This window comes from Lissotriton vulgaris, chromosome 2_1 (genome assembly GCF_964263255.1).
Source record: "Lissotriton vulgaris chromosome 2_1, aLisVul1.2, whole genome shotgun sequence".
Lineage (NCBI taxonomy): Eukaryota > Metazoa > Chordata > Amphibia > Caudata > Salamandridae > Lissotriton > Lissotriton vulgaris.
In genome coordinates this window covers 225,928,722-225,955,273 of record NC_141687.1, presented here as the reverse complement: position 1 = coordinate 225,955,273, position 26,552 = coordinate 225,928,722, and the positions used below count along the sequence as shown (strand labels likewise).

At 49.0% G+C, this 26,552-nt stretch overlaps 1 protein-coding gene across 1 annotated transcript in view; it reads right to left on the bottom strand.

Moving 5' to 3' along the window:
• ZZEF1 (zinc finger ZZ-type and EF-hand domain containing 1) overlaps positions 1 to 26,552 on the bottom strand; it is a 1,733,356-nt gene that overhangs the window by 512,051 nt on the left and 1,194,753 nt on the right. Inside the window, exon 42 of the mRNA XM_086954803.1 lies at positions 25,403 to 25,535. Within this exon, the coding sequence (XP_086810929.1) occupies positions 25,403 to 25,535 (133 nt within the window). The remainder of the gene's footprint in view (positions 1 to 25,402; positions 25,536 to 26,552) is intronic.

Sequence of the window (26,552 nt, the reverse complement as noted above, 5' to 3'; positions counted from 1 at the left end):
CATATGGGATAGTAGTGAAAACGTGACACCAGACTTTTGGAAAACATGGAACGCAGTGTCACTTGTTATGCTCTGCAAAAAAGGTTCTTTCCAAGTTCAACAAAGATTGGAGTGATATTGTTTGTATTTGTAGTGATTCAGCTACGTATATAAAAAATTTGTGTGATGACCTGTCAAAATTGATACCCGAGCTGAAGTGATTCCCTGTAGGAGATCCTTTCCACTTGTTAGATGGTAAGCTGAAAACATCTTTACAATCTTCACAGTTAATGAGGGATGCTATTGACTTTTTAGTTCATTCTGGTGCACTGTTTTCTTATGCCCAGGAACTAAAATGCAAATATTTATCAATTCGTGCTTTATGTGGCATCAAAGAAAGAGTCATCCCAACTGTGTCCCTTAGCTGACGGTTCTCAGCCCAAGGGGCTATGAATGCTGAGAGGGCCTTTTCACAGAAGTTTACATGGGAAGGAAAGCACGAGCGCACATGACCAAAGACTCACTGAAGAAGTATTGTATGGTGTACTACAATAAGATTCATTTGCAAAAATCTCTTTGGACCTCATATACGCTCTACGTACACTGTCTATATACCATGTTTTTTCACTGCAGAAAGCAAGCAATGATAAAAGCAAAACGTTCCATAAACACCGGAAAAACACTTTTTCTGTTGTTTTTAGTGGCGTGAAAATGTGTAACCACTGATAACAACAGTTTTTTAAGATATTGAAAACACTGAAAAAACCCCACCAGAATTTACCAAAAATAGAAACTGAAAACAGGACAGCCTACATATATGTGAGCCTTATTTGTGGTGGCTGTTCTACAGGAGAAACTCTATTGTTCAAAATTATGTTTAATTTAGTTATGGTGGAAATGATCAAACCCAAGAATGGATAATTTAAGGTATCCATTTTTTTGATAACTAGTTAGGTGTCTAACTATTCCGTAGGCTTTGCCTTCTTTATTCTTAGTACTGTGAGCCAGAGGGACACCCAGGCATTCTATGATGTCACAGATATCATAGTACAGTCTATCCAGAGAAGAACAGTGGAGAGGATATTTACTACACTCTGCTTCAATGTAATCAATGCGAACAATACATTCCCCCGATTTTTTCTTTTTTCTTTAAATCTCCCACGTTTAAATGGCTAGCATGTAGGATTACTCTGGGTGCAGTTTTGTCAGGCGCAAAGCAGGCCTTGAAGGATGTCATAAGTCCTGTGCATTAGAATAGGGTTGAAATTGTTATGGAACCACTTAGTCATTACAGAATGTGCGCATTTTACACCAAGGAATCACTTCTATTCGCTAGCCCGCATTTGTTTTCCCTTTGCAGTTGGTAACATTGAAATGATTGTTAAAAACACGAAGACATGTTGTCAACAACTAAGCATTGTCAATACTTATGCTTACAGTCGCAGAAATAAAGCAGTATTGTAATGCATTAACGTGTGTTTGTGCGCTCGCAAGTAGATCGATCAGGTAGTAGGAAAGCGAGGGGCAGGGACTGGGAGAGGCAAAGAGCTGAGCCTGGTACTGTCTGGGGCTGTTTCTGACACTTGTCTGGTGCAGAGAGGTTCTGTGGCTTTAGCGGTCACTGAAAGGGGATGGAAGTCAAGTGCATGTCTCACTGGCGGTCAGCGATCTGCCAGGGCTCTTCTAAAGGGCAGCCCCTGTCAAACAACTGTGTCTTTCATGTGTAAAGGGGGCGTCACTTGCTAGTTGACCTCTCAGTGTGCAGGTGCTGATACCGCTTACACTGCACCCGGTGTGCCAAGCTTCTGCCATCCTCCCCTCCTCCCGGCTCTCACCGTAGGGCCGCGGCTGCCCTGGGCCGCTGGTTCAGCAGGAAGAGCACCAAGGCAGCGACACCGGCCAAGGTGTAGTTCCGCGGAGTCAGGTACTTGCTGTAACCCGCCATGTGTGGCCTGTGCTACTGTCAGGAGATGAAGCAGGAACCGGCAGCGCAGAGCATGCTGGGAGCGGCGCCTTCTCCTCCCTCTGCGGGGAGCGGCCCGCCTCCATCTTACTCTCAGGCCGCTGTTGACTGAGGTTGTTTCCTCCGCCTTCTCATGCTACCCCCTCGTCCCTGTCAACCTTCTCCTATCTTTATGCGCCAACGCCACCCTTAAACTGTGACCCTGCCCCCGAACCAACTCGGTGTATGTGTCCTCAATTGCCAGGGCAACTTTCTTTACCGCCAACCTGCTGTCCCCGACCTTATATATAAGCGTGCTCTGTTACGCCCTCCTCATTCACACTACTGGGAGGGAATCAATACAGCGCCTGCCAATTCAAGCCCACTCGACAATAACCTTTAGCGTCACCTAAAAAGATACATTTGAGACATAACAGTTAAATGGAGTGCTGACGTTTTTGGATGGAGAAAGTTAAAAAGAGAAAGATACTTTTTGACCAAAAGAAGCGATACTGCCCACACTAAGAGGAACATGTGTATGTATGCCAGTTCTCACCACTGAGCCTGCTTCAACTCATAAACTTGGAAAAACCAGCACCGCCTCTCCCCTACCTCCTCCACTGCTCAGCACAGGAATGACGGCACAAACTAAACAAAACAAAAATAAATAAACGGGGCGGAAACATTATACTGAATCCCGCCCCTCCAGGACTCCCTGACCTGCCTCATGGTTGCCAAGGCAATATTTCTAAAAATATTGTCGTGCTACCTTAAGGCAGGTCATGGAGTCCTCGAGAGGCGGCATCTAGAGCAGACACATCTGCTAAACAGTAGCTTTTTCCAATGGCAGGCCTCCGATTCCAGAGGCCTACCAATGGAAAAAAGGGGCGTGGCTTCACGCCATACTGAAATCCCCTGCTCACAATATCTCTTTGCCTGCAGCAGGGCATGCCCTGCAATGCAGGCTTCGACCTAATAACGCACTGTTGGTTAACATTGTTAAATCTGTACAAAGTCTATTCTGAAATACAACTTACCTATTTACGAAGTTATTGGTTTCAAAATATATATACAAATTATTTTTCTAAATTGGTATGGATAACCTTTTTGAATCTATGTGCAGCAGAAAACATTCTCTGATAAGTCTAAGGCTGCTCGACCTCACTACCCCGGATAGAGCAACTTGGGATTGCTAGAGTAAGTCCTGTCTACTTGTAAGGGGTACTGGGACTATTTACACAGCATACTTCTTTTTGGTATACTATATAAAGAGCCATAATCCTACAAATGTGATTCAGTGATTATTCAATTGAAAGACATCATATTTGTAGTTGCACAGCATTTATTTAGATGGATGCAAGTTCTATTTATTCGCTTTTGCTGAAAACTGGATACCCAAAACCACCAAGAAGCTGTTCTGCATTGTTTTACTTCAAATTACTGTACAGTTAGCTGGTGGTGCTATGAACTTTATATAATCTTGCTTACCAAATGTGATTTTTAAATGAAGGCTCCAGAGAAAGAAAACTCAAGGAATCCAACTTCACAATTAAAGTGCCCTCATTGTGACCAGCCACCAAGAAAATATCCCCTTTGAGCATCCACTATCATAAGTGCACGGCCTCCCAGCAGAGGATCCAAGAAACAATGTTGAGATACTGTACATTTGTAGTGTTGTACAAAAGATTTGCATAACATCCCAGATGTTGGAGATCCTGTAATGCAGAAGAGAGGCCCCACTACAAGTAGTGTCCAGGATCACTTCAATGGAGGCCAGCCTTTGATTCAGAACGAGGTGTGACTACCGCTAGTTAAAACAGAACCAAAGACAATGAAGAACAGATAGGGTGGCCCCCAGATTGACCAAGGCCATCATGGGGGAAACTCACCTTCATCAGGCAATTGTTCAAGGATGGAAATAAATGGATTCCTGGCCTTCTGCGGGTGGCTGCCACCATAGCACAAAACTAGAATGAAGTCTTTTGGAATGGTAATCTGACAGAAAGGCAGACCGGCAAATTGGTAGTGCTGGGACCAAATCTTAAAGTGGGGGTAGCACCTTAAAGCTGGGAAAATTGTGACATAGAAGAAAAAGTTGCTTACCTTTGGTAACAATATTTCTAATGAATATCCTATCCACCTGCAGATTCCGCTCCTCTTGAATATCCCTGGGGTCAGACTGGATCCACAAACTTTTAATACTTTTTGCACACAAGTAGGGAGGGACTAACTTCATGTCAGTGCTGGAAGAACAAGTTACTTACCTTCGGTAACGATACATCTGTAAGAAACATTAGTTAGTGATAGATTCCTTCGCTCAGAATTACCCCCAGGCATCAGACTGGATCTGGAAATTTTTTGTCAGCAGTCCCACTGCGCGACGGCATCGTTGAGCGGCTCCGCGCCAGTCGTTGGCGTCGTAGTCGCCGAGATGACGTCATTGGAGCTACTTAGACGCGCCCTGGGCGCTGTCAGTTATGTACACGACTTTCCGCGCCAGGAACGCAGAGCCATGCAAGATACTGACCTGGTGCATTGAAACTAGGGCCCTGAAAGGAATTACCTTAACCCTAGAAATCAGTTCGCAGAACGGGAAGGATGGGTGGGGCGGTAAGGAATCTATCACTAACTAATGTTTCTTACAGATATATCGTTACCGAAGGTAAGTAACTTGTTCATCTGAAAGAAACACTTTAGTGACAGATTCCTTACCTTAGAATAGATACCCCGGCAATACCAACCCCGGTGGTGGGTCTGCCAACCAAGATCACACCAGAAAGTCACGGAGAACACAACGGCCAAAGAAGCCGTCTCTCCGGACTGGACTGTCAAGGCAATAATGCTTAGTAAAAGTATGCAGCGAGGCCCATGTAGCTGCCTGACAGATGTCTTGCAGGGGACACCACGTCCCAATGCAGTAGTAGCTGCTGTCACCTAGGTAGAATGGGCACGTAACACCACCAGAGGTTCCTTTTTAGCCAGAGAATAAAAGGCCTTGATACACAAGACAACCCAACGGGAGATAGTCCTCTTGTGTACAGCCTGGCCTTTCTTGGCGCCTACGTAGCCAACAAAGAGCTGGTCATCCACCAGGAACTGTGGTGTGCGATTCAGGTAGAATGAGAGCGCACGTTTTGGGTCCAGACGGTGGAGCCACTCTTCCTCTCTGGAAGGGTGCGGAGGTAGAAAGAAAGTAGGCAAGGTGATAGTTTGCCTGATGTGGGAGCAGTGACAACCTTTGGCAAGAAGGAAGAACGAGTGTGAAGCACAACCTTATCCGGATGAACCAACAGAAAGGGAGCCTTACAGGAAAGAGCCTGGAGCTCACTCGGGTGCATAGCGAAGATGATGGCAACCAGGTATGCAGTCTTCAAAGTAAATAAACAAAGAGGACAGTTGAGAAGTAGCTCAAAAGGAGCGCACATCAAATAAGTAAGAACTAGATTCAAGTCCCACTGCGGCATAACAAACGGAATAGGAGGGAAAAGGTGTGTAATGCCTTTGAGAAGGAAAATGCTACTTACCAGTATGCATCTGTTCTTGGCATGTAGAGCTGTAGAGTTGTACACTTTGGATTAGATCGCCACCTGGTGTTGGGCTTGGATGATTGCATATTGTTGTCGTCTTGGAAGAAGTCTTTTGTAGTCACGAGATAGGTGACTCCTACCTTGGACGATGATGCGCATGGGCATCAGCTCCATCCTTAGATTGTTTTTCGCCATGATGGGAAATGATGGAGTTAGTAGAAGTAAAGAAAGGATGTACATGTGTATATCTAATTAAGTTGAAACTGGAACAGATACAGGTCCTGGGTAGGCGGGAGGGTGTGTACAACTCTGCAGCTCTACATGCCAAGAACAGATGCATACTGGTAAGTAGCATTTTCCGTTTGAGGCATATGAGCTGCAGATTGTACACTTTGCATACTTGTGCAGCAGTGTCTTCCTTAGCGGTGGTTACCTGTATCTGTTGCAGTAGTTTGAAAGAGAGTTTTTAGAACAGCTTGGCCTACTGCAGCTTGCTGCTTGGCTTGCACATAAACACAGTAGTGTTTAGTGAAGGTGTGGGTTGTAGACCATGTTGCTGCCTTGCAGATGTCTTCATGGGGAATGTTACCCAAGAAAGCCATTGAGGCTCCTACTTTGCGTGTGGAGTGCGCTCTAGGAGGAACTGTTAATGTACGTTTTGCTTTTTGATAGCATATCCGTATACATTTTACAATCCACCTTGCAATTCCAGCTTTAGAGATGGGGTTGCCTTTATGAGGTGGAGAGAAAGATACAAACAATTGCTTTGTTTTACGAAAGGATTTGGTCCTATCTATAAAATGGAGAAGAGCTCTTTTAACGTCTAGTGTGTGTAGAGCGCTTTCTGCTACAGAGTCAGGGTTTTGGAAAAACATAGGTAACTCTACAGATTGGTTTAAATGAAAAGGAGTAATGACTTTTGGAAGGAATTATGGATTGGTTCTTAGAACCACTTTGTTACAGTGTAATTGTAAGAATGGTTCTTGTATAGTGAAAGCTTGTATCTCATTTACTCTCCTAAGAGATGTAATAGCAATATGAAAAGCTGTTTTCCATGTGAGGAATTGCAGTTCACATTTGTGAGGAGGTTCAAAAGGCGGTCCCATGAGCCTTGTAAGAACAACGTTTAGGTTCCACACTGGAGAGGGTGGTAACCTGGGGGAATGATTCTTTTTAATCCTTCCATAAATGCTTTAATAGCAGGTACTCTAAATAGAGACAGATGTTGTCTATTTTGCAAATATTCTGCAATTGCTGCAAGATGTAAGAGTATAGATGAATATGCCAAGTTACATCTTTGTAGAAGGTAGCAAATGATATTTTGGATAGAAGCATCCAGGGGTATGAATAAAAAAAAAAAAAGAAGCATCCAGGGGATCAATTTGGTTATTGTTGCAATAAAAGGCACAATTTTTCCTTTTAGCGGCATAGCAATCTCTAGAAGTAGGTCTCCTGGCTTCTTTAATGATATTCATACAGTCTGCTGGTAGGTTAAGATAACCAAACTCTAAGACTTCAGGAGCCAGAACGCCAGATTCAGTTGATTTGGGTCTGGATGTCTGATGTCTCCATGGTTCTGCGTTAGCATGGATGGTATCAGAGACAGTTTTTGGTGTGGAACTACAGAGAGTTCTAGCAGTGAAGTGAACCACGGTTGGCGTGCCCATGTGGGAGCTACCAGAATCAGTTTGAGAGACTGTTGTCTGAGCTTGCATACCACTAGTGGTATTAGTGGAGTTGGCGGAAAAGCGTACGCAAATCTGCTGGACCAGTTCATCCATATCGCATTGCCCTTGGACAGCGGGTGTGGAAACCTGGCGGCGAAGGTTGGGCATTTTGCGTTTTCGTGTGTGGCGAACAGATCGACCCCACTTGTGAAAGAATGGTTGAAGAACTTGCGGAAGTAGTTCCCATTCGTGTATTTGTTGTGTCTGTCGACTCAACAGATCGGCTATCTGATTGTGAACTCCTGGAAGGTGTTCTACTAACAGATATATGTTTTGTGGAATGGCCCATCTCCAAATGTTCTGTGCAAGCTGGGACAGCTGTAGAGAGTGGGTCCCCCTCTGTTTTTGTACATAGTACATAGCTGTCATGTTGTCCGTCCGGATCAAGACAGCTTTGTTTTGTACTTGGAATGTTTTGAGTGCTAAGAATATTGCTAGCAGCTCTAGGTGATTGATATGGAACGATCTTTGTTGTATGGTCCATTGCCCTTGAGTTGTATGATATAGGAGATTGGCTCCCCATCCTGTGAGAGATGCGTCTGCTGTGAGTACTATTTGTGGAACAGGTTCGAGGAACGGCCGCCCTTTTGTCAAGTTTTTGGTGTTCCACCACTGAAGAGAGCGATGTGTGCGGCTATCTACCAACACCAGGTCTGTTAGTTGCCCTTGAGCCTGATTCCACTGTTGTGCTAGGCCTTCCTGTAACGGACGCATTTGCAGTCTTGCATATGGTACGATGAAGATTCAAGATGCCATCATGACTATTAGTCTCATGAACACTCTGGCTTGGAGAGAGTGTTGATGTTGGGACTTTGTGACTAAGGCTTGAATGCTCTGTATCCTTGCTGAACAGGGATACGCTAGAGCTGTAGACATGTTTATTGTAGCCCCTAAATATTGATGTACATGAGAGGGCTGTAGGTGCCACTTGATGTAGTTGATCGTGAACCCTAAGTCGTGCAATGTTTGAATTGTTTGATGTGTGGGTTGGACACACTGATTGAATGACTTGGCTTTTATGAGCCAATCGTCTAGATAAGGGAAGACATGTATCTGTTGTCTTCTGAGATATGCTGCTAATACTGCTCACTTTGCCACTGGATTCAAGCAAGCCGGGCTGAAGACGGCTGGAATGCCAGAAACCGGTCCTCGGAAGCTTGTTTCCGGTCCAGGGAAGGCATGGCTTGGCAGTTCGGGCTGGACTGTTCCCATGAGGCACAGGGTCAGACTGATTTGCATATAGCCATGTCTGAACTGGGGTGACAGAGTGGGCTAAAGAACGGTGATGGATTAAACCCAGATCTTTTGACTGGGTGCTAGTGTTTGATTGGTTCAGATGCTCTGTTCATTACCACCCCCTTTTGTACCGCTAATACTGCTAGGCACCTTGTGAACACTCTTGGTGCAGTCGTTAACCCGAATTGAAGGACTTTGAATTGATAATGCTGTCCTTCCAGTACAAACCTTAGATACTTCCTGTGAGAAGGATGTAGAGGAATGTGGAAGTAGGCGTCTTTTAGTTCTAGTGTTGTAAGGAAATTGCCCTGTTGCAGCAACGGGAGTTGTAAAGTGATCATATGAAAATGATCTGATTGTATATTGTGATTGAGGGGCCTGAGGTCAAGCATTGGTCTAAGTGTCCCGTCCTTTTTGGGTATTAGAAAATACACCGAGTAAACCCCTGTCCCTTGATGTTGTAAAAGAACTATTTCTATTGCGTGTTTTTGAAGAAGTGATAGCACTTCTTGTTTGAGCAACGTAAGATGTTCTGTGGAGATTGGACGTTACTTGGGTGGTATGTGTGGAGGGATCGCTGTAAGTTGAAGGCAGTAGCCATACTGGATAATTTGTCTTACCCACCTGTCTGTTGTGATGGAATTCCAGACAGGTAGGAACTGTGCTAATCTGCACCCCACAGGAGTGGAATGCTGTTGGGGGAGCAGAGGGAAGTAACTGTTTTGTGGTGGAAGAGGTTCGATTATTGTTGTTAGCCCAACCTCTTCCTTTGTTATTGTTGCCTCTGTAGCCTCCTCTAAAATATCCATTAGTGGAGGATGTCTGTGTATTGGACTTAAAGGAAGCAGTATTGTCTGCTCCAGTTTGTTTGGAGCCTTCTATATAGTAGGAGCGACGAAAGGTGCCTCTAGATTGTGTGGATTGCAAAGCTCCCATAGATTTGGCTGTATCTGTATCTTTTTTCATCTTCTCAAATGCTGCGTCTACCTCTGGTCCAAACAATTGATGTTGGTTGAATGGCTGATTTAAGATGGTAGTTTGTACTTCCTGCTTAAATCCTGAAATGCGTAGTCAAGCATGACGTCTAAGTAGGACACTAGTGTTTACAGCTCTAGATGCAGTGTCTGCTACATCAAGTGCGCACTTGACCGAGGCATTTGAAATTAACTTGCCTTCTTGTATAAGGTCATTTGCCTGCGCCTTATATTGATCAGGTAGATGTTGTAGTAATGTCTCTAACTGATCATAATGAGCCCTGTCGTATCTTGCAAGGAGGGCCTGTGTGTTAGCTATACACCATGTACTGGAAGGCTTGATGGTGGGCTTTAGAAGTGTTTTTTCGGTCGTGACTGAGCCCTGGAGGCGGAGTGTTGACCTTTGCCTTCGATTTGGGTGGTGGGTATGGGGCCGGGGCAGTAGTACTCACACGCTGACCCGATGGTATGGAGTCATCTGAGTCGTCTGCCTCTGATACAATTTGGAGATCGTCTGAATTTTCTTCGGGAACGAGCGGAACCTCTTCGTCGAAGATATCCACCGGTTCCGGAGCTGATCTCTGCATGTCGTGTCGACGGGCCCTCCGATCTCGAATGGTCTTCTTGGATCGAAAGGACGCACAGGCTGCACAGCTGGATTTGTCGTGTTCTGGCGATAAGCACAGGTTGCACACCTCGTGATGGTCACTGTGTGGAAATGTTACTCCACATTTGGGGCATCTTTTGAATGGCGTCCTTTCCATGAGGTGTAGGCCTCACGGCGTGGAAAGGCCCAACGGCCCGCGTTGACGACTGGAATTGAGGTGACGGAGTCGAGATGACGTTTGTCGATATGGAAAGTAGTTTGGTGAAGTTTAAATACGTTTTTATGCGTCAAATTACTTGAAAAGTAGATTTCGAACCGGCGCGAAAAGTTTCATCCGAACCCAGTGGCGGGAAAAAACAATCTAAGGATGGAGCCGATGCCCATGCGCACTATCGTCCAAGGGAGGAGTCACCTATCTCGTGACTACAAAAGACTTATTCCAAGACGACAACAATATGCAATCATCTGAGCCCAACACCAAGTGGCGATCTAATGCAAAGTGTACAATCTGCAGCTCATATGCCTCGAACATCTATTTACAATCAATCAATCAATCAATTTGTATAGCGCGCTACTCACCCGTTAGGATCTCAAGGCGCGGAGGGGGAACGCTACTGCTCGAACAGCCAGGTCTTGAGTTGTTTCCTGAAGGAGAGATGGTCCAGGGTTAGCCGTAGGTGAGTGGGGAGGGAGTTCCATGTCTTGGCTGCCAGGTAGGAGAAGATTCTTCCTCCGACGGCGGATTTGCGGATTCCTGGGACGGAGGCAAGGGCGAGGCTGGCGGATCGGAGCTGGCAGGTGGGTGGGTGGGTAGAATATGAGGCGGCTGTTGAGGTACTTCGGGCCCGTGTCGTGGAGGGCCTTGTGTGCGTGGGTGAGGAGTCTGAACGTGATCCTCTTGTCGACGGGGAGCCAGTGCTGGTCTTTCAGGTGGGCAGAGATGTGGCTGTGGCGAGGGATGTCCAGGATGAGTCGTGCCGAGGCGTTCTAAATGCGCTGGAGTCTTTTCTGGAGTTTGGCTGTGGTTCCAGCGTAGAGGGTGTTCCCGTAGTCCAGTCGGCTGGTGACGAGGGCCTGGGTGACCAGTGGGGATCCATCGGAAGATCTTTCGGAGCATGCGCAGGGTGTTGAAGCAGGATGACGAGACGGCGTTGACTTGCTTGGTCATCGTGAGGGAGGAGTCCGGGATGAAGCCCAGGTTGCGTGCGTGGTCCGTTGGCTTGGGTGCGGTAGGGGGCCACCAGGAGGAGTCCCAGGCGGAGGGAGATGGTCCGAGGATGAGGACTTCCGTCTTGTCTGAGTTCAGTTTCAGACGGCTGATCTTCACCCATTCCGCGACATCTTTCATTCCTTCCTGGAGGTTGGCTTTGGCGGTGGCGGGGTCGTTGGTGAGGGAGAGGATCAGCTGGGTGTCGTCTGCATAGGAGATGATGTTGAGATTGTGTTGGCGTGCGATGGCTGCGAGAGGGCTCATGTAGACGTTGAAGAGGGTGGGGCTGAGTGAGGATCCTTGCGGAACGCCGCAGATGACTTCGGTGGCCGCGGATCGGAACGGGGGGAGGCGGACTCTCTGGGTTCTTCCGTCGAGGAACGAGATGATTCACTTTAGGGCCGCTCCTTGGATTCCAGTGTTGCTGAGGCGCTGTATTAGGGTGCGGTGGCATACGGTGTCAAAGGCTGCTGAGAGGTCCAGGAGGATGAGGGCTGCAGTTTCTCCGTTGTCGAGCAGGGACCTGATGTCGTCGGTGGCTGCGATGAGGGCGGTCTCGGTGCTGTGGTTTGCTCGGAACCCGGACTGTGAGGGGTCGAGGGATCCGTTGGTGTCGAGGAAGGCGGAGAGTTGTCTGTTGACGGTCTTCTCGATGACTTTGGCCGGAAAGGGGAGGAGCAAGATGGGGCGGAAGTTCTTCAGGTCCATGGGGTCCGTGGTGGGTTTCTTCAGGAGGGCGCTCAATTCGGCATGTTTCCAACTCTCCGGGAAGGTGGCGGATGCGAAGGAGCTGTTGATGATGTTCCGGAGTTTGGGTGCGATGATGGAGTCGGCTTTGTTGAAGATGTGGTGTGGGCAGGGGTCGGTAGGGGAGCCGGAGTGGATGGTGTTCATCAGGAGGGTGGTGTCTTCGGTGCTGACTGGGGTCCAGGTACAGAGGGTGGTGGTGGGGGGGCGCTGGTTCGGTGGTTGGGTCCATGGTCAGCGCGCCGAAGCTGTTGTGTATGTCGGCGATCTTGCGGTGGAAGAACGAGGCGAGTGAGTCTCAGAGGTCTTGCGAGGGTTTGATGTCGTTGTTGCAGGCGCTGGGGTTGGAGAGCTCTTTAACGATGCTGAAGAGTTACTTGCTGTTGTGGGTGTTGTTGTCCAGTCGTTCTTTGAATGTTGCCTTCTTGGTGGTGCGGATCAGTTGGTGGTGTTTGCGGGTGGCGTTCTTGAGGGCGGTGATGTGTTATGTTGTCTGGTCGTGGCGCCAGGCTTTCTCGAGGGTGCGGCAGGGGACTTGAAAAGATAAGGCTGATCAGGGAGCCTGAGAAAGGCTGAAATCGCAGATAGGTAGCCCTTAATAGTGCCCAGAGCAGAACCCTGCTGGGCCAGAGAAAGAAGGAACAAAAGGACTTGTGAAAGAGGGGCAGAAAGGGGATCCATAGTCTTTACTGTGCACCATGCCACAAATTTGTTCCACCTGCAGGCGTATACCGATTTAGTGGAGGGATGCCTGGCTGCCAGAATGATATCACAGACTTCAGGAGGCAAGTCAAAAGGAATCAACTGTTGCCGCTCAATCTCCACACATGTAGGTGGAGGCTGGACAGGTTTGGGTGGAGGACCGTCCCCTGCTGCTGTGACTGAAGATCCTCCCGAAGAGGCAGTCCGATCGGGGAATCCATGCTCATACTGAGTAGCTCGATACTAAACTCTCCAAGTCTGGAGCCACAAGAATAATTTAGGCCCGGTTGTGCCTGATCTTCTTCAGCACTCTGGGTAGAAGTGGTATAGGTGGAGAGGTGTACAATAGACCGCTGCTTCACTCATGACGAAAAGCATCGCTGAGCGAGTGCCGCCTTGGAAATTCCAACGTGCAGATGAGATCACATAATCTAACCAAGGCTCTCCCCACTGTTGAAAGAGACCTTGCGCCACCTCCGAGTGCAGACGTCATTCGTGATCCATCATGCACCTGCGGCTGAGTTTGTCCGCCCTAGTATTGAAGGAACCTGCCAATTGTTGAACCGTCAAGGAAATGCCTTGACGTTCCAGCCATGTCCATAGACGCAGAGCCTCCTGACACAGGGTCTACAACCCCACCACGCCTTGCTTGTTGCAAATCCACATGGCAGTGGTGTTGTCTGTGTACACCTACACTACACTCCCCTTGACAGAGGGAAGGAATGCCTTCAGTGCAAGCAGGATGGCTTGTAGCTCTAGTAAGTTGATATGGCGCCTGGACTCTGCCAAAGACCAGAGGCCTCTGATCTTCACCTCTCCCATATGGCCGCCACATCCCAGGAGGAATGCATCCGTCACCACTGTGTGCTCCGGTTGGGGGAGGAAGAGGGATCTGCCGCTGACCCAATGTTTGTTCGTGAGCCACCACTGCAACTGCTGTGCAGTGCCCTCCGAGATCTGGACGTGCTCGGACAGGTTCTCTTGATGCTTTGCGCACTGGAACATCAGGTCCCACTGCAGAGCCCGCACATGCCATCTGGCATGATTGGTTAGCAGGATGAAAGAGGCCATGAGGCCCAGCAGCCTTAAGGTCATCCGACCAAAACCCAGGACAAGGGCCGAAAGATCAGAATCATAGCCCGAATGTCCTGGACTAGCTGTTCGAGAGGATAAACCCGAAACCACGCAGTGTCCAGAACCACTCCGATAAAGAGGAGCTTCTGAGAGGGAACCATGTGTGACTACGGCACGTTGATGGAGAACTCCAGCAAATGCAGGAGGTCGGTCGCAGTCTGGAGGTGGGAGACGACTGCCTGGGGCGAGCCCGCCTTCAACAGCCAGTCGTCGATATAGGGGAAGACCGAAACCCCTGATCTGCACAGATGAGCTGTGACCACCGCCATCACTTTCGTGAACACCCGAGGGGCGCTGGTAGGCCAAAATAGAGCGCGGTTAACTCAAAGTGCACGTAGCCAGCAGGTAGCGCCGGTGGGCCGGCAGGACAGGGATATGAAAATAGGCATCTTGCAAGTCCAACACTACCATCCAGTCTTGCGGGTCTAGGGCGGAAAAGACCTGAGCAAGCGTGAGCATTTTGAACTTCTCCTTCCGGAGGAAGCGATTGACGTTTCGAAGGTCTAAGATAGGACGCAGGCCCTTGTCCTTTTTGGAATCAGGAAGTAGTGGGAGTAACAACCACGGCCTACGTCTGGCGTTGGAAAGCGCTCGATGGCCCACTTGGCAAAGAGGGCCCTCAACTTCCTGTTGGAGAAGTAGCAAGTGATCCCCCAACATGTGATGGTACTGAGGTGGCATGGCTGGAGGGGTAGTCTCGAAGTGGAGGGAGTAGCCCCTTCGCACTATCTGCAAAACCCACCTGTCCGAGGTAATGGTGCGCCAGTGGAGGAAGTGATGGCGAATCCTGCCAACCACTGACATTTGAAGGGCCTGAAACATCGGACTAGGAAGCAGTGGCGTCAGGGGAGGTGGTGGACTGACCCGCCCGCTGGCTCGTTGACCCACCTCGGCGGGTCCCACGTCTGCGGCTGCGCTGAGACTATTGCTGCACAGGCCTGTGGCTCTGAAACAAAAGTGTTTGGGCACCCCTGCCTTGGCCACGAAAGGAGCAAAAAGCAGAAGCGTAAGGAGTGCACATAGCCGAAAGGCCTAAGGACTTGGCCATAGCCTGCAAGTCCTTACAAAAACGCTGCAACGCACGATCTGCCTTGTCGCCAAAAAGGCGAGTGCCATCAAAGGGCATGTCCATCAGAGTGTTCTGGACATCCCCGGAAAAGCCAGTTGTCCTCAGTCAGGCGTTGCGGCGTAGCACCACTATCATGGAAAGCGCCCTGCCCAGCGAGTAGGCAGTGTCAAGACCACAACGAATTGTGAACTTGGCTGAGTCTCTTCCCCTCAGCAATAACTTCGGAGAGCACCGACCGGGCCACCTCCGGCAGCACCTGCACAACTGTGTCTCACACAGACTTGAAATAACGGCCCAAGAGGCATGCAGTGTTCACAGACCGCAGCCCTGAACTGGTGTAAGTAAACATTTTCTTCCCAAAGTTTACAGTTTCTTGGATTCCCTGTCTGGAGGTGAGGAAGGGAACGCGCTTGGGGGCGCAGAGGCTTGGACGGCCAAGCTCTCAGGGGTTGGGTGTTGGGAGTGGAAAATGCGGATGTATGACAATACGACGCAAGTGAGTACAACGCATGCAGTTACATCGCGGTTGTTACAACGACTGCGATGTTACCACGCTATGCCATTACAACGCAAGTCTTTACATCGACTTGCGCTATATGGCCTGCTAACATTTAAAAAGTGTAATTTACTATTCCAGCTCCAGTCCACTTAACAGTAGGGAAGGTGTTGGGATAGTAAACTACACTATTTGTAATGTTAGCACGCCATCCAGCGCAAGTAGATGTAAAGACTTGGGTTGTACTGGCATAGAGTGGTTACATCGCGGTCGTTGTAATGACTGCGATGTAACAGCATTGCGGTGTACTGAGGGCGATATTAAGGAAGTTTCCCGAAAAAAAATGGGGTTGCCCGGGGCCGGGCGATGGCGTCAGGCCACATTCTTATCCACAGGAGCCCCTGTGCTGCGCCTAGACCAGGTGCCCAAAAGAGCTTCGGAAAGTGCATCATTAAAGGGCAACAGCGGCCCGGTAGAAGAAGACGCTGGCGGGAGCACTTCTGTCAGAAGGTTAGTAGGTAACTCAAGGTAGCGACCCTTGGCTGCTCTATGCAACACCACATAATACATACCACCTTCCTCCGTAGCCACAGTAGAAGGAGACAGTGCACCAGCTTCTGGAATAAAATCCAAGTCACCTGCATATTCCACATCCACATCCACATCATCTTCCCAGCCAGGGTCTAACCCGCACTGGGCTGCGAGAGGGTCCTTAGACCCCTTCCAGTCCTCCCCAACCTGCTGGGCAGGCGGAAAAGATGGAGGTGGATGCAGAAAGGAATAGAAATTCCCTAACAGCGTTGGAATCAGCGTTGATCAACATTGGTCTGGCACCGTCTCCACATTGTGGTGGAAGCCGGGGACAGAGTCAGCAGCACAGTCGACGTCGATGGAGGTCGAACAAGGCCAACCAACATCGGCTGGGATCTATGCATGGATACATGGGGGTCTGTCGACGTTGAGACCGGTCGTCGATGACGTTGGGGTCGGAGCCAACGACGCAGAAGAGCAAGGACCCCCAGTCAGACCTCCGGGAGACCGAAGGCATGCCGACGGGGCCTGATGGCCCAAAGACTCGCGCCATGGTTGACAGTTTCCTGCAACTGGGCCGGAGTCGCCGATGGGCCCGGAAAGGGTGGGTAGGCCATCGACAACTGCCTAGGCTCCGCCAAAGCCACAGGGGTGGTATCGCTCACACCCTCAGCCGTGTCGCGCGACAGGCTAGGCGATGACGCTTCGACTTCTTGTGCTTCGCCTTACCTGACTCCAAGTGCGAAGACTTCGTCGAAGGATGGTGATGGCGGCTCCGCGACTAGCCCCTCGACCTCCCTCGGGACCGGGACCTTGAATGGCGCTGAGCCGACTCCCAGGCCTCCAGCAACTTTCTGGACCTCTCCAGCAAAGTTTTCAGAGCCATATCCCAGCATCCGGGGCACGACTCGGAGTCATGGTTGCGCCCCAGGCAATAGAGACACTCTCGGTGCGGGTCAGTCACCGACATTGTGCGGGGACAAGCAGCGCAAGACTTAAAACCGGGCATCCCTATACACCAGGAGTTGAAGACTCAAAAAAACAGAGACAAAAGTTCCAAAAATAACTCACTCAAAAAGTGACTGGGGTTACTGCTCTCTCTGGATTCGCGCTTGCTGGTGCGGAAAAAGAAAGAACTGATGTCAGCAGGCGCGGGTGCGTCTAAGTAGCTCCAAAGACGCCATCTCAGCGACTACGACGCAAACGACGTATGTGGAGCCGCACAACGACGCCTACCGACGCGCAGGGATACTGCTGACGAAAACTTTCAGGATCCACTCTGACGCCTTGGGGTAATTCTAAGCTAAGGAATCTATCACTAATGTTTCTTTCAGATACAATGCCAAAATGACCTCACTGGAGCCATAAAGGCCCCCTCAGGTGACCAGACATCAGTTTCCCATCCATTTTTCTGTGCCTTTTGAGGAAACAACCAGAAGGATAACAACATCAGTTTGTGATGTTGCAGTGGAACAACCTTTTTTCATTTTTTACTTTAACCATCCTTCAGAATAGGGAGGTGGAAGGGATCGGGGAAAAACCTGCAGGCAGAGATTTCACCAGAAAGATCCTTATCAAAAGAAAGTAATCTTTTCTTCTGGTATACACTTCTACCAACAGATTTCTCACCGCTTGCATAGATTATAAAAAGCAGTACAGTACCTAGTAATTAGGTCTAAAGATATGGTTTGCCCTGGTGGAATGGGGTCAGATTCCTTCAGACGGATCTTTCTTTGCAAGGGCATAGAACATCTTGATGCACCAGGATAATGTTCTCTTCTGGACTGACTGGCCCTTCTTTCTGTCTGCATACCTCATAAAGAGCTAGTCATTACGAATGATCTCTTTAGTGTGGCTGATGTGAAAACCAACCACTCCTCTATGGTCCAGCCTATGTAACCTCTCCTTCGCCTTGGTGGAATGTGGTGGGAAATAAAAGGAAAAAAAGGGTAATGGATTGGCACAGATGGAAAGGGGTCACTACCTTTAAAGGAAAGCAGCTCTAGTACTAAGAATCAGCTTGTATAGGAAAGCCCATGAGTATGAGGATAGGGGCTCAGTCCTTCAAATTCCCCGAAAAACAGTTTTAGATGTCAATCGTTTTAAATGGTAATTATGAAGGAGCTCAAAGGGAGAACCCATCAGAAAGGTTAACACCCAGCTCAAATCGCATCGTATCATAACAAACAGGAGAGGCAGAAACCAATTTGACAGTTCTTTCAAAAATCTTATGGTAGGAGACGTAAAGATGGAAGACTGGTCTAGAAGGCAGAGAAATGCTGACAGGGCTGAAATGTATCCTTTATAGATGTTCACTCCACAACCCTGCTTAGACTGTAAACCAAAGACTTTTGACAGGCGAGCATTCAAGGGTTCCAAGTTGTTTTCAACACATAATGCAACAAACCTATTCCGCCTTCTAGTGTTCACCATATTAGTGGAAGATCGAAGTTTTGGCCAATGACTTTGACTGCCTCCAGTGGAGAAGTTGGAAGGCAGTTATGCGTCCCGGCTCTATCTAGTAGCATGAAAGTGGAGGCTCTGTAGGTTGGGCAGTAGAAGGAGGTCCACTATGAGAGACATTCAAAACAGGGGACACACAGGTCCATACATTACATCCTTAATCGCCAGACAGGGGCAATAAAGATGACTTGTGCCTTTAGAATCTTCCTCAGAACATAAAGGAATCAAATCTAATGAGGAAGTGCATAAAGTGGTAACTTTCACCTCAAAAGAAAAGTGCTCCCCAAGGTTTTCTGCAACGAATAGTAGAGGGCACAGAACTGCGGTTAACCAGATCCACCTAAGTGGTGCCCCACCCAGCAAATATTTCTTGAATCACGTCCGGGTGGGGGTGACCCTCGTGGTCAACAAGATGATGCTGAATCTATCTATTGGCCTTGACGTTCCCAGAGCTGGTCAGATGGTAGGGGACTAGCCATTTCCATGCTGGTGAGCACACGTCTAAACTCGCAGTGCTTCCCCACAGAAAAGGTGGGACTCCATACAACCCTGCTTGTTGACATACCACATTGTTGCATATTTTCCATTAAGATCTGGACGGAGTGACTGTGAAGGGAAGGGAAGGGAAGGGAGGAAGGCCTTGAACATCAGTTGCATCACCCTCAGTTCGAGCAAGCTGATGTGGAACATCTGCTCCTTTGGAGACCGGAGGTCTCTGAACTCCAGTTATTCCAGAAGAGCCCCTCACCTGTTAGTGGAGGCATTCATCACCACCATGTTTGGTGGTGGGAAGAAAGACGACCCTTGTGACAGATTCTTCTCCACCAACCATTAAGTCAGGTCGTCCGCAATATCCTGGGAGATTACAATAGTATTTGCCAGATCTCCCCCTTGCTGGAATTTCTGTCTGTGGAGGCACCACTGTAGATCCCTCATATTTCAGCATATGTACGAGTATGCAGAAAGTCAGCACACCTAGCAGCCATACGACCATGAGGACTGGAATCTGAGTTCTCTCGCAGAACACTGGAATCTGAAAATAGCCCACAAGAATAGTTGAGAATATCCCCTTTCTACAAATGGAAGGAACAACCGGCCCAAACTTATGGCCTTCCAGGCCTGTAGAATGGACACCAGTCCTACCTTGCACCTCACATGCTGCGATAAGGGAAAACTAGAGCTGCTTTCCTGGTGGCACAGGGGAGAAGAGGAGGAGGCTATGTGTGGGGTTTTGCAACCTCCATCCTTGCCCCTATTTTTGTACTGCTTGAACATTGGGTTCTGAGGTGGATGCTGAGGTTGTGTGGCCTGACGTTGCAGAAAGCTAAACCTTTCAAAGAGAATTATTGATGGTAATTAGTTTGAGGAGACAAGGCCAAGAGAGTCGGCCAGTGCTCTACACACTTTTAAAAATCTTTAAATATCTCTAAAGTAAAGTCCTCTTTGTCACCAAACAACTTGGTACATCAGAGGAAAGATTTATCAAGGTTCATGGACATCATTTGAGATTCCAAACAAATTCAACAAAGTGTGCAAATGTAGGGCCACTAAAGCCCCCATAACTCTTGCAGCAGAGTCACTTATGTCCAGATTGGCTTTAATAATGTCTGGATGCATGTCACTCGTCCAGCACAACATAGGTAAAATGAACATTGAGGTGATCTGATAGGAGGGATCCCTTATTGCACAGATGCATCATCCTACCAGGCACCATTGAGCGATTTATGGGCTAAATGACAGATTAAAAAGAATATTTATTTTAAATCTACAGCCTCCATCTTTCCCGACTCCCTATTAGCCTAGGCTTTAGGGAGCACTATGGAAACCTTCTTTGGCCAGCAAAAGGCCTGCACCACCAGGCTCCCTCTAGAGAGATGGAATAATGAGAATGGAGGATCCCAGGGGAAGGCTTGTAACTTCTCGCAGCCAACCTACTGACCACTGTGAGAGAAGTACGTTTTTCTAAGGCAGCCATGACTGGCTTGAAAGAAGCATCATTTAAAGGCAACAGCAGTCAAGAAGACTGCATTGAGGGCTGCAACGCCTCAGTCAGAAGCACAGGTTTGCTATCCGCCTCAGGAAACAGGAGCTCTAGGGCTTCTGCTTCTTTTGTGCATTATGGAGTGGAATGATTACCCCTCAGGTGGCAGAGGCCCTGAAGGACAAGTTACTTACCTTTGGTAACGCCCTATCTGGTAGAGACATGATCTAGCCGCAGATTCCTTAACTTTGAACTTCTAGGCGTCAGGCTGGATCTGGAAGATTTTTCTCAGCAGTACCTCTGTGCACCGGTAGGTGGCATTGGTCCACTCCGCATGACTTTCTCTGCGTCGTGATGTTTGCGTCATCAATATAACCGCCATGAGCTACAACAGAATATCCTCCCGAAGAGGCACCCTGACTGGAGGATCGATTCTCATGTCTAGGAGCTCTGGATACCAAACACTCCTTGCCGAGTCCAGAGCCACCAGAATAACTTGTGTCCAGTCAGTCCTGACCTACGTGAGCACTCTGGAAAGGAGTGGTATGGGCAGAAAGGCATTTAGGAGGCCTGAGCTCCACTCGTGGCAAAAAGCATAGCTGAGCGAATGCTGCCTTGGAAACTCCAACACGTAAACAGCTGACATTGCACGTTCTCATCGGAGCCGAACAGATCTAACCAAGGCTCTCCCCACTGCTGAAAGGGACCTTCTGCGACCTCTGGGTGGAGATGCCATACAAGATCCGCAAGGCACCTTGGCTGAGCTCGTCCGCCCTGGTGTTCAGGTGTTGATCCACCAGTAACATGCCCTAACTTTCCAGCCAAGTCCAGAGATGCAGGGCCTCTTGGCGAACAGTCCACAACTTCACTCCGCCCTGTGTGTTGCAGTATCACATGGCGGTAGTGTTGTCCATTAACAACTGAACCAGCGTTCCCTTTTTTGACGGCAAAAAGGTTTTCAGTGCCAGCCGGATCGCCCGAAGCTCCAACAGATTGATATGGAGCTTGGTTTCTGCAAGACACCAGAATCATTTGATCTCCACCTCTCTCAGGTGGCCACCCAACCCCAGAAGAGACGCATCCATCACTACTCTGAGGTCTGGGTGGGAAACAAAGAGAGGTCTGCCCTTGCAATCGCGATTCGTTGGACACCACTGCAGGTTGTTCGCAGTGCCCTCTGAAATCTGAACCAGGTCGGTGAGATTTACCTAATGCTGTGCCTATTGGAACTTCAGGTGTGAAAGTGCTTGTGACCCACCTTAAACCGCAAGTAGCGACGATGGGCAGGCAGGATGGGGATATGAAAGTAGGCATCCTGCAAGTCCAGCGCTACCATCCAGTCTCCTGGGATCAATGCAGACAGGACCTGAGCCAGAGTGAGCATCTTGAATTTCTCATTTTTGAGGGCTCTGAGGTCTAGGATAGGATGAAGGCCACCATCCTTCTTTGGGACAAGGAAGTAGCAGGAATAGCAACCACTGCCTACTTCGGGCCCTGGAACCCTCTCTATCGCTCCCTTGGCTAAGAGAGTTGAGACTTCCTCATGGTGCAAGTCAAGGTGATGCTCAGTCAGCCAATTGTACAATGGAGGCATAGAAAGAGCAGTAGTCTCAAAAGGGAGGGGGTCGCCCCTTCGGACTATTTGTAATACCCACCTGTCCGATGTAATGTTTCATCAGTGGTGGAGATGATGGCGTATTCGGGCACCGACTGGATGAGAATGATCCTGGGGAATTGGACTAGGAAGGTTTTGTGGCTGAGGAGGAGATGGTGGCTTGGTTCGACTTCTGGTTTCCTGACCTACGAGGCTGGGGTGGACCGTGTCCACAGCCCCGCAGAAGTTGCTGAACTTAAGGGGCCTTTGGCCTGGGTAGGGTTGGCGCAGTTTATACGCCCAGTTTATATAGCCACAAAAGGACTGAAAATTGGATGAAGTCCTAGGTACGGTAGTGAGGCCCAAAGACTTTGATTTGGCCCTCAAGTCTTTAAAGAGCTCAAGGGCAGGATCTGCCTGTCTCGGAAGAGAGGGGATCCTTCAAAATGCATGTCCATGAGGTTGGCCTGGACATTCCCCCCAAAAAACAGATGTTACCAAACAGGCGTGGCACCGAACTGCCACCATCGTGGAAATCGCTCTGCCAAGCGAGTCCTTCGTGTCCAAGCCACATCTGATGGCAAACCTAGTTGCATCACTCCCGTGTTAAATAGCTTGGGAGAGTAGAGCCCGGTCTTCCTCAGAGACCATGGGCATCACCTGCGCTACTTTATCCCATATAGAATGGGAGTAACAGCCCTAGAGGCATGCGGAGTTCAACGACCGCAATGCTAGGCTGGCAGACGAAAAGGATTTATTCCCGAAGCCTCTTGGATTCCCTGTCCAGCTTGTGTGGAAGGGAATGCGCCACAAGAATAGGACGCTTGGTTCACCAAGCTTCAGGGGGTAGGGTGGATGGGCAGGAAAACTGGGTCACCCGGTGCAGGGTGATGGTGGCGGGCATTCATCCTATTCACAGGAGCCCCTGTGCTGGGTTTGGAGCAGGTCCCCAGGACGTCTTTCAAGGCCTCATTGAAAGGTAGTAGGGATTCCGAGCTCGAGACCCCAGGCTGCAGGACCTCTGTCAAGACTGCCACTGTAGGAAGCTGCAGGTCCAGGACCTTAGCAGCTCTACGCACCCCTATGGCAAAAGGTGCTCCCTTCTCTGAAGCCAGGCAGGTGGGGAAAAGCATGCCATAGTCTGGGGAGGTGTCCAGACTACTGGCCTCAACCAGTTCCTCATACCAGTCTATGTCTTGTTGCTGTAGGATTTCTTAGTGATCCTGCTCCCTCTCCCAAACCTCTTCCTCAATAACTAACCCTTCAGAATAGGGCAGAGAGAACGGCATGGAGCCGTTAGGCTCCGTCAGCGTCGATCTCTGCGTCGGAGGACGCCCGACCGGCTTCGTGTCCATGGGAATGAGGATCTCAGAGGTGCCACTGAGGACCTCGGCACCGGACGCGATGCGGGGGAGGTTGCTGGGAACGGGTCCACTCGGAGGCCGTGGCGCCTGAGCCAATGGCATGGGAACCACGGGGACCCTCTGTCCTCTGAGCTAGTGGGCCCGAAAGCACCGTTCAGGCTACCCAAATATGGCAAACATGGCATCATAAAATTCCTTCAGCTGGACAGGGGTCGCTCCCGGCCCCAGAAAGGGAGGGAAACGCGGAGACGACCCAGGCACCCGCTCCACAGAGCGGGGTCTCTAACATAGAGGTTCCTCTGTCGCGAAGATGAAGGGGCGAAGTCAAAGCACGCTTCAACTTCTTGTAGTGCCTCTTACCTGACTTCAACAACTTTGACGAAGGGGACTTTGATTCATCAGAGCGGTGCTCGGACCTTCCTCTCGACCAAGACCGACTAAGCGACCTCCGTGGTGCGGGAGGCCAGGCCGTGAGAAGCTTTAGACAGACCAAATGGGGTTCTGTGATCGACAGGACGGTGTGCACAGTTTGAATCCCGAAGTCTTCTTGCTTGCCATTAAAAACCTACACACCAATGAGGCTGAAAAAGTCGGAAAATGACAGGGGGTAGCTGTCCTCAATGAATCGGCTCTGATGGTGCGAAAAGAACAAACATCAGCATGCCGGAGTGGTCGTAAATTGACGGCGTGGACGTCACGACAACGTACATAACGCCAACGGCCTCACACGGAGTCTACCAACGCCACTTACCGGCATGCAGGGGTACTGATGAGAAAAATCTTCCGGATCCAGCCAGACGCCTGGAAGTTCAAAGGTAAAGAATCTGAGGCTAGATGTCTCTATCAGATGGGAACTGCATCTACAACTACGGTGACCTGCCCAGTCTACTTGCATTTCTTAAAGCCAAATTGTCAGCCATGTCAGTGGAAAGGAGAGGCAGTAAGCCTCACTGCAGACATTTGTGCCAAGGTGGACGGTCTCAGGCATATCAGTGGGAACAGAAAGTGACCCAAGGAGATTGTTCACCAATATGGTCCCATTTGCCGACTTTTTCCTAAAGTGCTGCTCCTCCATCAGGCACTGACCCTCCCTTCTGGACCTATGTATAATTTCTTGAGTCTTCTCTGGAAGACCCACTGGAACTACCATTGACTAACCGCACCATGCAAATTGAACAGAATAATGTGAAGACGCATCTCTACTAGAAACCAGAGTTCTCCAATTTGGTGAAGCACAATATCCATAATATCTCCGATGACTTTGCCACGCTAATAGTGAACCCAAATTAAGTCAGGCAGGAATTCGTAAACATTCCCTTGCAAACGGACTTGCTCTAGTAGTGTGCAGATTCCTCAGGTATCCCAGCATGAGGGCGTCTCTTCCCAGGAAGCAAAACTCTGTGTCAGTGTCTGGAAGAGGTCTTCTACACCCGACTATGACAATCCCACCTTCATCAGAGAGTCATTGAGGCTGGGGAAACCTGCCTTCTTAGTCAGACCTAGTCTGCTGAAAAGTGTTGTTATAATCTTGGATGAATTTGATGAAAACCAAAAAAGAGGTCAGGAACCACTTCTCTAAGGCATGTCAAACAGGAACGAACACCAAACGCCAGGCGGCATAAGACAACTGCTGGTGTTGTTGCGTCTTGTGCAGATTGAGGCAAAATTGCAATCGAAAGATGCCGCAAGAGAAAATGTTTGCAGACCCACCATGGGGACTAAGGATAATCGTAAGGTAAGGAATCTGCAATAACACATATCCATTACTGCTGTGCATGAGAAAGAACATTACTCAAAAACACAGTTTACTGGATCCTAACATCATGTACAGAACACTGCTTGCGATGGGCCTCATCGGAGGTAGCAGTACTGAAATACATTTCTCAACTGCAGCATATGTCTGTCAATCCTGTGAGTGAAGATGCTTGGTACTGACAAAAGATTTAAAACATATTTAAAGGACATTATACACCTTGTAAGAAGAACAGTTATACTATGACCTGTATGGTAAAAAACTCCCCTACTGTAGGAAAGTTTGAATCGTGAGACATACCATAAAACAAGGCTATGGTCCATTTAGGTTTTTGAGGGCTACAATCAAAGCAATGTTGCAACTAACCTGTTTTTCTTTTCCGAGTCTTGATGTCAATGATTACAGCCCTATTTTTCTCTGTGAAGTGTTTTAGAATGATCACATCATGAGGTTCATTGGCATTGTCCAAATACACAGACCGAGTTCCCATACAGAGAACCTGGAACAACAGCAATATACTTGATTTAACACTCAGTATAATAATTGTTAACATGACATTAAAGCATTTTTGAACCTTTGCTAATTTCTGGAAATAAGATACTTGACAGGTAATACCAGCGAGCAACCAATTGTACATTTTTTTTGGAGAAAACACCAGTTCAATTTCTGTACATTTTCAATAGAACATTGTTCACTTGAAACAATTTAACTACAAGAGGATGGATGTTTTAATTTCCAAACGTGAACTCATCACAGACTGCCCACCCCCCTTCAGATATGGGCTAAAGTGGTTTCCCTGGTGGTTCTGGGGAGGGAGTAGAGGGGAAGGAATGGGTCTAAAGACCCCTTCCCTTGTCTCTGTCCTTCTACTGCTGCATGAAGGGAATCTGCTGCTGTGGATGGTCTGTGGGTACTGGCGCTGCCTGTACTGGAACCTGTTAGAGAAGTCTCAAATTTTCTTGAACTGGATAATGAATGATGAATTGGTGAATGAAGCCCTAGAGAACATGCCATGAACCTCCCAGCCTTAAAGCGCTCCAAGGCTGCAACTTCCCTGACCATCAAAAGACCTTCACCAGGGGGGAGGAGCCAAGATGGCGACCTGAACGGACGTGCGGTCGCTCGGCTCCGCCGGCTCTGGAATCCCGCACCTACATCCTGACTACTGTCCTCCGGATCTTTCTTGCCTGCAAGGTGCGGGAAAAGGAGCCGAGTCTGGCGGTGTCCCTCTTGCCTCTCCGCCCGCCCGGAGTCGGAAGTTACTGGACGGATCGCCTTTGCCCGGGTCCCCGCCCGCTCCACAGCGCCTGCCGGACCTCGCGTGCCCCGAGGTGACCGTTCTGATGCGGCGGCTGTAACACGGCGCGGGGGTGCTTCCACCTGCCTGCTGCTTGGCCGATGCTTGCTTTCTCTACCCAGCCGAGGATACGCGGAGCTGTACCGGGACGACTGAGAAGGGGCTTCCCTGAGGTTCCTTTGTTCGTGGCCGCCATGATGCTGGCCGGCTCTTCCCGTC